The sequence below is a fragment of the Siphateles boraxobius genome, unplaced genomic scaffold (assembly GCF_051911475.1).
Source record: "Siphateles boraxobius isolate OS27281-9 unplaced genomic scaffold, OSU_SipBor_1 33, whole genome shotgun sequence".
Lineage (NCBI taxonomy): Eukaryota > Metazoa > Chordata > Actinopteri > Cypriniformes > Leuciscidae > Siphateles > Siphateles boraxobius.
This window is the reverse complement of record NW_027508953.1, coordinates 7,010,531-7,023,451: the sequence shown is the minus strand read 5'-3', so window position 1 is coordinate 7,023,451 and position 12,921 is coordinate 7,010,531. Positions and strand designations below refer to the sequence as shown.

The window sequence follows — 12,921 nt, the reverse complement described above, 5'->3', positions numbered from 1 at the left end:
CAACATTTAATTACTTTTTTTTCTTCTTCTTCTTCTTTTATTATTATTATTATTATTATTTTGGCAACCGGCAATCCCCTTTTTGAGTGCAGCTCTCTAACACGAACATATACATGCACAGCAAAGACACTGTTTCAATTCGCTCCAGCTACAGTGAGATGTCACCACCTCTTGGCTCAGCTTCCAAATTCTGCATTGAGATATAAAACATGTCATTTTGGTTTGGATGATACCAGAATCCAAAACAGTAGATTTTGAGCCAAATTCATCTGTGGATGAGTAGAGCAACAAGCCAGGAGCTGCTGCCCTTGGGTAGGACGTGAACACGGACGGCAAATAGAGAAGATGGATGTAGCTACGTCTTCCCAGGGGACAAACCCGTTATACGGCAATACCGTACGGTAATGGCCGGGCTCTGGGGTCTGGCTCTCGTGGCCTTGGTGAGAAATGTAATATAGTGGCTTTTCAAATATACATAATACCATCATGCTTTCTCTGATTTTCAGCACTAGGGGGTGGCAAGACATGTGTTTGGCACACAGGGGGTCTTTGCATTAGCTAAAGACTTCATTAAAGTGCCATGAGGCACAAATGTCAGCACTTGGTAGGTACAATAGCTTTGGACAGAAATGCATCTATGATCTCGGCAAAGGATGTCATATAGATGTGATCCTTAAAGCTTAAGCTCACAACCTGGGACAGAGGTTTGGTGCCCAAGCAAAACTTAAAAATGCAAAGTGCTGTAGTTTTACTTACCTGCTCCCCATCTTTCCGAACGGGAACTGCATCCACCGCTGCAGGGAGACATAGAGAGAGAGAGAAAGAGAGAGAGAGAAAGAGAGAGAGAGAGAGAGAGAGAGAGAGAGAGAGAGAGAGAGAGAGAGAGAGAGAGAGAGAGAGAGAGAGAGAGAGATAAGGGAATAGGCATGTGGCTTATGCAACCTTTACCGAATAAGCTAAGTCAAACTGACAGCTCCTCTCTACATTTTCTGCTGACATTCACACAAAGAACTAAAATTAGATGAATTATCCATCCAAAATCGCCAGCACTCTGTAAGAAAGGGAATTTGTAGCATCATGTTTCTATATCGCATCATTCCTATAAAATTATAAAAACATTAGTGATTGCTCTGCGTGATGCCATTATGCAAATTATTAGGAATTGTATTTCAAGAATTGACTGAAGAAATACTGAATTTGAGATCAACCCTTAAACAAGCACTCATTTAATTTTATATTCTAGCTTCCTCTAAAGTTGCACTTTAGCATCATTTTGATTATGAAATATGTTGACGGTGTGTGTGTTTACAATGACTCATTCAAACTGACAAACAAGAAATGACATGTAACCCAGTTTCCACTAACATTTTGAATGATGTGCCTGAAAACAATCAACCTGTAACATTAGTGATTGCATAAACACATACAATTGTAGCATAATGACTGTTTTTAAGGCAAAGCACTAAATGAAGCCTCACCATTCAGTGACGAATCTCAATACAGTGCACAATTAAGGCCAACCAGCAATCAAACACATATGAGTTATCATGTGCACTGACTGTACACTTATTTAAATTGTGTTTTTTGTGTGTGTTTCAACTGGTTTTGAGAATGCCACACTTGATGCTTGTGCTCTCATCTTCAGTGAGAGTAAGGATATGTTTGCAAAGAGTGATAAATGGCTGTGATAAAGAGAGGTTGTGTGGAAGCCCTTATGGCATATAGAGAGGGTTTGGTTGTGTATTGCTAACTGCAGTGACATGCTCCCTCATTTACAATCATCCAAATTCATCAATTCATTGTAGAATGGGGGTCAACCCTGGTGCATGCTGTGCAATATTGTTGCTTGTCAGATTGTATGATATGAGCAGAATAAGAGTTTGCATAAAGCTGTGTTCACATTGTGTTGCTGCCATTATAATGGCTCGCTATAGTGTAGCAGTGACATAACATAATTTTTGTAACCAGTTGGCCTATCCAGCATTTCAGAAATAAAAGTCTATTTTTAAAATGCATGCATGCTGAACACGTCACACTAAAAGAACCAAGACTGGTGATTTTTTTCCATACGACAAAAGAAACCTTTTCCGATACAGAAAGTTTCAGACAGCAAAATTGTGTGGCCAGATTTGTGTTGTGAATCTTTCAGAAATTCGGTGAGAACCCTCACTGTGAACATTTACAAAATGATTAATGAATGAGACCCTGCCTAGCTGCAGTTCACATGCTCTCTCACTCCCCTGTCTCTCTCTATTCAATTTAGTTCTATTTAATTCAGCTCAATATCAGTGAAATTGAGATGAGCATTGTCTTGATTCATTGAACTCATTTAAAACAGTCATAAACCGTTGACGCAATAGAATAACAATATTGTGATGGGGTTAATCACATCAAAACAGAATGTACCAGTCATTGTTCTATCTGTGTCTGATTTTATTTTTTCCAATCCAGACTGATCTCAAAATGCATTAATTGCATCCTGTGCATGTGTGTGTGAGCGTGTGTCTTTTAATTGCTGGTCTCTCTCTGTGTGTAAGTACAGCAGAGCCTTTGGGCCTCAGGGCCATTTCCTCAATCAACCTAACCCACTCTGGAGAGAAGGATAGAGCCATGCAGAGCAGTGCAGCTCTGGAGGAGACCAATGAACCAGAGTGAAGAGTAAATAGAGAAAGACAGATAAAGTGAGTTAAGGTAAAGCAGATCTACTCATAATCAATTAGAAAGGAAACAGTCAGAAGAACACTAGCAATTACGGAGGTAGGTAGGTAGGTAGGTAGGTAGGTAGGTAGGTAGGTAGATAGATAGATAGATAGATAGATAGATAGATAGATAGATAGATAGATAGATAGATAGATAGATAGATAGATAGATAGATAGATAGATAGATAGATAGATAGATAGATAGATAGATAGATAAGATAGATAGATAAGATAGATAAGATAGATAGATAAGATAGATAAGATAGATAGATAGATAGATAGATAGATAGATAGATAGATAGATAGATAGATAGATAGATAGATAGATAGATAGATAGATAGATAGATAGATAGATAGGGATGAATCCCATCCCAGCTGTCAGGACCCATAACTTTCTAACTGTCTGTCCCACCATGATGATGTTAAGGACAAAACACTTCCACTCATGCAGGAAAACACATTGAGAAAATCCCAAGAGACATGAAGGATAAGCCATCACATCCAAGGTCGCTAAGCGTCACATGGCCGCTGCACTGTTTACCCTACCCATCTACATTTATGTCTGAATCTGACACTGGGCATTATGAGGGCCCGAGCTTCAGGGGAAAGGAAAGAGAGAGCGACAGAGACGGATAAAGAAGCAGTCAGACGAGATAAACAAATATCCATGTGACAAGGATAAAAGCTAACGTCAATAGACATTGAACGATGAGGAACAGGAAGGAAGATTCCAAGACACCCAGCATAAGCCTGACGGTCTCACGGAGAGAAGCAGCAGAAGATCTGCATTGCCAAGGACCAGATGGAGGAACAACTGGACCATGGACAATCTGGCTTGACAGATCTCACAGCCAAGAGAACATCTTTGAGATTTTATTCTACAGCCAAAAGGTAGTGAAGAAGTAGGAGAGAGGGAAGAAAAAGGGACAAATAATGGAATGCAAGCTGGAACTCTGACACACGGTGACGCTCACAGTGACTCTGATTAGGAGCGAAGTCCAAGAGGCTGACTCACCTCCAGTACTGAGCCAAAAACACACAGAGAGGGGGGAGGGAAAGGAAAGACAGAGACAAAGAGGATGAGAGAAATATCAAGACACTGAATGAAGGGAGGAACCTCTGAAGTGCAAAAGACTGAACATGGGTGAAAAAACAGGGACAGTAAGGGATAGATGAGGAGAATGAGAAATAGAAACCTAAGAAATTAAGTGAACACATCCCTTTACAATAAGTTACAACGAAATGAACAGCAGCAATTACTGTTTAGATGAGTCAGCTGTAGTTATTAAAGTAGGACAAAGTCTGGTTTGAGAATAAAATTATATGAAAAATCTAATTTTTGTGCTATGCAAAGCTGCATAATGAATTTGAGCAAATAAATATCCAAAACAAATATCAGCGTACTATAACCTTGCACTGTAAAAGGTTACAGTGTGTAACTCTCCTGACAGTTTTGTTTTATATATATATATATAAAACCTATATAGCCTATATATACACTGCCATATAAACATATACACTGAGAAGTCCCTTATGGTTACCAAGGCATTTTTGATTAGAAATATAAATTAAACAGTTATATTGTGAAATATTATTACAATTTAAAATAACATTTTTTTTCATTTGAAAATATATTTCAAAATGTAATTTATGCTTGTGATGCAAAGCTGTTTTTTTAGCATTATTACTCCAGTCTTCAGTGTCAAATGATCCTTCAGAAATCATTCTAATATGCTGATTTGCTGCTCAAGAAACATTTCTGATTATTATCAATGTTGAAAACGGTTGTGTAATTTTTTTCAAGGATTCTTTACATTTAATAGTTACTGTTATATATTTAACATGAATATGCTCTAAATATATTACAGTTTAACTGATAGTCATAGTAACAAAGGCGTTGCACTTCAATTTAGTACCACATTTTTTGTGATTTATCTGTACGTTGTAATGCTAGTTGGGCATTTCTAACTTAAGCAACATTTTTCAGTTACAAATGAAGTTCAAAGAGAGAAAGAACAAGAGCATATTTTATTCCATTTCATTGCGGAATTGATTTTCGAACATTTCTTCACTTGGGATTTAAAACTCACCTTTAAATGGTCGGTTTATGAAGTGACCTAATATTAATGGAAATCTTTAAAAGAAACAACTGCTTCTACTGTCTCAAATTTAATTGGAAGGAACAGACAGGTGAAACTGGATGTCAGTGGCTTAAAATAAGGAAAGTCTAGGAAATCCATTAGAATAAAACCTAAAAGTGTCCCGAGGATCGGTTCCCTTTATAGACAGCACTAGGAAGTGATCGAAACACTTTAGAATACTGTTCCATCATTAATGAATAACTACACAGGAACAAATGAGTAATGCAATATTAACATTCTAGTAAATGCTATTAACTAACGAGAAACTCTGATTAACTAATTAGTAAGTATTAGCACTGAGTTGAATGTGGTACTGTAGTTCACTATTAGCTAATCAATAACTATTTTTTCACTTTAGAATTCTGTTCCCAATAATTAGTAATTCCTTTATAAGGAAGTAAATAACACTTGAGTCATTACTGGTGGGTTACCATCAGTGTTAGGTGTAAATAATTACTTAAGTCATTAATTACTGTAAATTAATTACTTTTCCATTGAAAAAGTAAAATAAGGGATTACTCTTCATTTTTCTGTAATTTAATTATGGTTACTTCTGGTGTTATTGCATTAAATACTGTAGACTATAGAACAATTCTATATAAAACAATAGTGGATTTATCTTCAAAATTGAATGTTTAATGTTAAAATGTATGTATTTATTTTAACATTCTCCCTTTAAATACTTTGTTCAGTTCACAAAAAATGTATGCAATTTTATATTATTTATTTGAAAACATTAAAAGAGCAGTTTCATTTCTTGTAACTAGTTGAGGTTGATATGGGATTTAGATAGTAAATAATTAATAAGTAATGCATTACTTTTTAGAGAGAGTAATTAGTACAGTAATCTACTGTTATGGGTAGTTGTTTTGAACAAGGCACATGACAGGAATAGTCCAGGACACATTAATTCAAAAATACTCAGTACAACTCAGGGAAACAGATTTCTCAACAGGACAGACAGGACAAGGTCTGCAAGAATATACTGCACAGTGCGTATAAATACTAAACAAATGAGGGCATGAATAAGCTAATTAATTGGACGACTGGTTTAATTAATCAAACAGATACAGACTAGGAAAACTAGGTCAACTGACACGGCACACAGGTAAAAACAGGACCGAACCGAAAACACAATGAAACAAAGTAGACACAGAGAATATATGTTACATTATCCCAAAAGAAGGGGAAGTGGAACAGAAGAAGACAAAAACAGTCCAGGGTTAAACAAAACATTTCATGGGGGAGTGGAGGGTGGGAGGGGCCAGGGTGAGCCAGGGGTAAGAGGAGCCAAATGAAAGTCCAGAGTCCAGCCAGGATGATATCCCAGGGCGGAGTCGAGGGAGGGAGAGGCCATGGTAGAGACTTGGCTGACGAAACCCTGTGGGTGACTGATGGAGATGGAGACCCAGGCGGAGCTGAAAGGATGAAGAGCCCATGTGACAACACTGGCAGGTGCAGGAAGGTGCAGGAAGGAGTGAAGTCTGACGAAGCCGAGTCGGTGAGACGAGGGAGCCCGGTGGAGCTGTCAGGACGATGGTTTCTGATGGAGCCCAGGCAGGGAGAAGCCAAGGCGGAGCCGATAGGTCTACAGGCCACGGTGGAGTGATGGGTTCGTAGGCTGGAAGTGGAGCCACTGGAACCTCCTTACCGGGCAGAGCTGCAGAACTGAAGCTCCGAGGCAGTTCCTCACAAAAAGGAGTTGGAGATGCAGAGGGGCTGAAGGGAAGCAGCGGAGGTGGGGCTGAGGAACTGGCTGATTTGGAAAGAGGAGGTGGGAGAGGGAGGCTGGTTGGGATCACAGGGAGCACAGGCGGCATGGGGCCGGGCGGAACCAGTGGAGAAACAGGAGACTCAGGGCTAGGCGGAACCAGCGGAGAAAGATATTTTCCAAATATTTTCCAGAGGTCAAATAATTCACATCCACAGTGGCAGGGTTGTAGGTGGGGCTTCCCTCCATGCCCTCGGACTCCACAAGCACTCCCTCAGTTTCCGGCTCACACACCTGGTCATACTCTACGTGAGGCTAAGGCCGTGTGTCCACCAAAGCGTTTTTTCACTCAGCTGCCGTAAAATTCCAATTGTTTTCAATGGGAGCGCCGCGTTTTTTAAACGCCATGAGCGTAACGAGGCGCTGAGCGAGTATTTAACGCTCAAGCGCTGAGCGCCCGGCGTTTTTTACTGGTCGCCGAGAGTTGAAAAATGTTCAACTTTGGGTAAAACGCTGCGCTCATCACTGTCACTTTTTACACAGCCGTCCAATCACAGTGGAGGAGGGGCGGGACTAATATCACACCGACCAACTGTCACAACATTCTTTCTGTACAACGACGTCAACCAGCAGAGCTAACCGAACAAAATGGATGAAAAATATTTTTTTAGTATGAAACAAATTATCTACGAAATCAGTTACAAGTAAACTGTGCAGCGGATATTCTGTATCATAGCAACGAATCGTCTCAACTGAAAAAACGCAGCGCTGCTAAAACGCTCTCAAGCACCCACAGCGAGGCGTTTTCAGCAGAGCGTCTAGCGTTTTCAGCTGGTTAAAAACGCTTTGGTGGACACACGGCCTAAGACTCACACGGCAGGCAGATCACAGTCTATGGTGGGTTCTCGCCAATGTCCCGTGCAGATAATAATCCAGGAGTCTTTAAAAGTCTTTAATTCAAATATACTCAAAAAACACAGAAAGAGATTTCACAACACCTCAACATTAACAAGAACACAGGGAGTATAAATGCTGGAACAAGTGAGGGAACTAATAAGCTAATTAATTGGACAAGTGTAATGAATCAAACAGACTCAAGACAAGGAAAACTAGGCCAACTGAGAGGACACACGGGTAAAACAGGACAGAACCAACAACACTAGGAAACAAGGTAAAAACAGAGCATACATGTTACAATTACACTGTTGAAGATGTAATTAGTAGCTAGTAATTAATTACATATTTTAGAGTAGGCTAACCAACACTGGTTACCATGATGTTCACCTTAAATACTGTTCCAAATGACTAGAATGATGGTGTAACACTTGAGTCATATCTTCATATCATACCATACCCTTAAAAAACTACTCATTTGTTCCTGTGTAGTTATTCATTAATGACGGAGTGTTTTCTGAAGTGTTACCAAAGTGTTAAGAGGTATAAATTCACCATAAGACATTTAAGAACTTTACTCATCTGACTCATTATTTGAGGTCTCTCTCTCTCTCTCTCTCTCTCTCTCTCTCTCTCTCTCTCTCTCTCTCTCTCTCTCTCTCTCTCTCTCTCTATGATTCCTCCTAAACCTTTCAATCATACTGAGCCAGTCTTGGACCTTGGACCGTGTCTGTCACCACACAAGCTGGATCATGAAATCACGTGCAAACAGCACAAGATTGACTGTGTGTGAAAGAGACAGAGAGAGATATCTGTATGTCAGCTTGTCTGACCCTCTTTCAGAGCTTGAAATTAAATCAATACAAAGAGGTATCCCTGAGAAACGCAATAGCTCAGAACAGAACAAACACGTACAGGGAGCGACCCAGTGCAAACATCGACATTAGTGCCAAGAGCTGAGCCATCCACCTGATGCCCTAAACACACCCACACAATGTTTCTCACCCACAGACCTGTGACAAACAAATACATGCAACGCTTTACCAATCTATATGTACATTTATTAATTTAGCAGATGCTTTTATCCAAAGCGACTTCGACAAACACAAGCATAAAAGAGTCAACTTTTTTTTTTTTTTACAGAAATCTGTGTGTGTAAAAGTGTGTGATTTCAACACACACTTCTCAACTTATTGCCTTTTATACACACTCCTGGCCCTGAGACACCTATTTGGGACGGAACTACTTGGGTCAGATCATTCGGCTACAACAACAATACTTTTACACTGCTCTGTTTTACTTTTACACTGAATAGTTTTACGCCTGTTGCCTGTAACGGCAACTAATTCTGACTGCTAACTGTATATTTGATGGCATATGTAAGCAATAGGCTGTGCGGTATCGTGAATAAGTCATGGTTGAAGCGCGTTGTTTGGCATGTAGACTGTAAAAAAAGACGCAAAGCTTTGAGTAAGTTACCTTATTGCTTTTATAAATCGGTTAACGGTACTACACAATACAAATATTAAAGGCAAAAAATATGTATCAATGCAACTTTCATGAAGAAAAATCACTAAAAGCCTTCCTTCCGCTTGAAAAAATAGTCCCTGGCCGTGAACAGCAACAGAAGTTACATTATTTCGCCATTAGATGGCAACAAAGACTGTCTTTGTGAGTGAGTGAGTCATTTACAGTGATGTGAATAAGTTAGGACACCCATGCTAAAGTTGCCTAAAAAGAGGAATAAAAAATCATCTTTTGGAAATTGATCTTAATGCCTTAATTAGAAAAATGAGGAAAAATCCAACCTTTTAGGACACCAATTTTCTTTGTGTATGAATAGTGTATCATAAATAAATAAATGTTCTTCCTTAAAATACAGGGTGCATAAGTCAGGACCCCCCTATGTTAAATTCCCATAGAGTCAGGCAGATTTTTATTTTTAAAGGCCAGTTATTTCATGGATCCAGGATAATATGCATCCTGATAAAGTTCCCTTGGCCTTTGGAATTAAAATAGACCCACATCATCACACACCCTTCACCATACCTACAGATTGGTATGGGGTACTTTCCATTAGATCATATTTCAATGCAATTCAAACCAGCTATTAGGCTAACTGAAATAAAACCATGTCAAATTTCTAGGTATGGTTAAGGGTGTGTGATGATGTGGGTCTATTTTAATTCCAAAGGCCAAGGGAACTTTATCAGGATGCATATTACCCTAAAAATGCTAACGTTATATCTACTGTAAATGCAGGTACACTCACTTACTCGATCTCTCACAATCTACTTTATAAGCTTCAATGAACAATATCAGTGAGAACAAACAAATGTTTACGTTGCTTAGAGTGGTTGCTAGAGGTGTTGTGTAGTAATACATAGAACCATTGGGTGAAGCGGTCATAGCCGTGTTTTATCGTGAATCAGAATCAAGGACGGGAACTAACCGTTTTATAATATAAAATGTTTAATTTAAAGATGATTGTTTTATGGAATATAAAGAAAAACATAGGTAATCTATTAAAGGACCATCACCATGAGAGAGTTTTTATACATTATATTATATAGACTTTAAATATAAAAATAAAAAAACAAATATATAAAAAAATTGGTGTCTTGGGGGGTCTCCCAAAAAACTCTTTGACCCCCCATTTGACCCCCCACTCCCTTCCTGATTAAAAAATATATGTATATCCGGGATAAAGATTTAAAAATGTTTCTCTTCAAACTACGCAGAACAACAATAATTAATAATTTATTCGACAGGCTGACCCTCACTGCTCAAGTACAGAAGCGTACAATTATAGCAAATTCCCAGTAAATATGTTTGACAGCCTATCTAACATAACTCTAATGAGGAAAGCCTTTGAAGTGTTATTTCATGCTTGTTTACCGAAAGGTGCAAGAGGAAATTTCTAGTTTATTACTTTGATTAGTAAATTGGAATTGCCCTTTACAGTTTGTTACCAGATTCAGTTATTTCAGTAGTGCCCTTTAAAGGGTGTGCTTGATTCATTACACAATATTGTGAGAGGAACAATAGCTGTGTAATTGCTTCTATACAGGACTCCTGATATAAAAAAAAGTTTGCAAGTAATATATGCAATGCATTTTACTGTTAGCACTGAATCTCTAAAGGATTTGTGATGATCAATGTTCTCTAAGAATGTTTCTATTTCTGGCTGTAGCAACAATTTGCTTCAATGCAACAATGAGCTCATGAAGTCAAGAATAACAAACAAAAAATCGATAACAGGGCCTTGGTTGAGCTTACATGAAAGTGTTTTAAGTGTTTGCCTCACTCAAAATAAGGGGGTGAACAACCACAGGCCCATATCAGGCACTTGACCCATATTATTTAGCATGCATCTTGTCCTCTCTCCTCTCCTTTTCGGTCACTGTAAAGTAGACACTATTTATAGCCAAACACACTAAATATGCCATCCACGCTCCTCCCCAGAGCACATAACAGATAGCCAGCTAAATTCAGAGCCACAACTTGAAGATGCAAGAATTTTTAGTCTAAAAAATAAGCATTTCTATAAGAGGTGATTCAATTTAGCTCTCTCAGGAGGATATCAATACGGGCTTCCCTAATTACCCAATATGTCCCGCTCTGACACTTTCTGCAATAGGTTTTTATGTGAAAGAAACCAAGACTCAGTGTTCCTGTGACATCACAGCTCAATGACAATCAAAGGTCAAATACAGCGGCATTTCTTTTTTTATTACTCCATCAGCTGCCTGTGTTTGTTTTGATACTGCGCCCTCGTCTTAATGGGCGTACAACATCATAAAACACGTTTAAGAGGAACAATTCTGTGTCCTCTCTCTGTTTGCCTGCCTGCAGTCTCACGGTTACAAGAGAATATTAATCACACCAAAACACCTGCTATTTGTCATAGACGGCTGCGTTAAAGCGTACCCATTTGGCAGGAACAGGTGCCCACCGGTGTCATTGACTTTGCAGAATTTGACCTACATGTGAGGCGCATCCAGCTCCACGTCACACCTGAACGCTTTTTGCTCGTGAGCGTGTGGACCCTGCACCTCTGATCCTGAAAAACACCCTCTTCAGTTAACCTCTTCGGGCAACGCACGAGCGTACACGCTCAAACCTGTGAACTGCTGCTATTTTCACACAGACAGCTCCTGACGTGACCTTAGCACGGTGTCAAATGTGGCGAGTCTTTGAAACCGTACGTTCTGGATATGCATCGAATGCAACCATTCGCTCCAAAAATTCCACTTCAGATCTTTAAAACCACCGGGTGAACGGCACCTACCGCATGCAGGCGGACACATACGGATTTCAATTCCAGACGCACTAACGACTCTCAAAAGCAGACATCTCAATCCTGGCTTCCCACGAGCAGTGTGCCGAATCACTGTCAAAGCCTGGAGGACAAATGGCCTTTAACCAAAAGGTTTCCATAGAAACACACACGTTTTCCCCGAGAGGGGGGATGCTTGCGAGGGGAGCGTTGCCTATCGCTCCTCTACCCCTGGCTGGTCTCCTTTCAACCTGGAAAAGAAAGACTATCAAAACGGAGAGGGTCTTACTGATGGTGCGGGATCCGATACAGCCCATGGTGTCTCAGCGAGGGCCGGTTTGTGAACGAGGAACGAGAGCCACCCTCTCAGCAGACATTCTCTCCTTCTCTCTCTCACTCCTCTTCTTCTTCTCCACGTCTCTGACTCTCCCCTCCTGTCTCTGTAAGGCTGTATGCGAGAGCGAGTGTGTGTGTGTGTGTGCCTCCAACACGCTCTCGCCGTCATCCACCCTCCCTCCCTCCCTCCTTGGCTCACTGCAACCCCCTCAATACTCTCTGGTGAGACGAGATATCAGAGTTAGTCAGTCACTGAGTCAGTGTGTCTGTGAAACAGGAGAGATTGCTCTGAAACCTCTCGCCGGCCACTTATGTTCCCTTAAATCCCTTTGTAATCAATAAAAACGTTTGAAGTATCAAACAGCTGACAGTGACATTGAGAAATGTCAATGACAACAAGAGGAAAGAGCGCTGATCAGAAGTTACATGCAATTCCCTGGAGTTCCAGGACTGAGAGGATCAATATCTTGGCTAATCGTACAGGGCATCTCTTTTCTTTGGTTCTCTCCATTATCATTTGACAATGCGGTGCATCTGTCTCCCCACCCAACTCTTGCCGCCCCTCCCTTGCTCCATTTTTTCCTGTTGCGCTTGCATTCTCCAAAAGCATACACAACCATCTATTTATCCCTCTTGATACCTCAGGCTCCCTCTTTGTGTCCTTTCTCAAGCTCAAATTTAAGAGTTTCGTACATCTACATAAAAAAACGGTTCATCATGATTGCTTGTCATGTCCAGTGTGTCTGTAGAGATCCGTAACCTTGAATATACCCACACACAGGCACACACGCTGTCCAGACTACATGCACACTCTCCCTGCCTCAAGCAAGCAAGGTTCCTTCCTTTTCCTTCTTTTTTT

At 40.1% G+C, this 12,921-nt stretch overlaps 1 protein-coding gene across 5 annotated transcripts in view; it reads right to left on the bottom strand.

Annotated features, from left to right (window-relative positions):
- The window catches only part of fam131ba (family with sequence similarity 131 member Ba), a 34,830-nt gene extending 22,597 nt beyond the window's left edge, over nucleotides 1-12,233 (bottom strand). The window contains exons 1-2 of one of the 5 annotated variants that reach the window (XM_077195268.1): nucleotides 12,016-12,233; nucleotides 757-794 (exon numbers count right to left, since the gene is read on the bottom strand). In XM_077195268.1, coding sequence (XP_077051383.1) covers nucleotides 757-794; nucleotides 12,016-12,043 — 66 coding nt within the window. In that variant the 5' untranslated portion in view covers nucleotides 12,044-12,233. The remainder of the gene's footprint in view (nucleotides 1-756; nucleotides 795-12,015) is intronic. The other 4 variants (XM_077195264.1, XM_077195267.1, XM_077195265.1 and 1 more) reach the window with 4 other exon arrangements.
- Nucleotides 12,234-12,921: the final 688 nt, after the last annotated feature.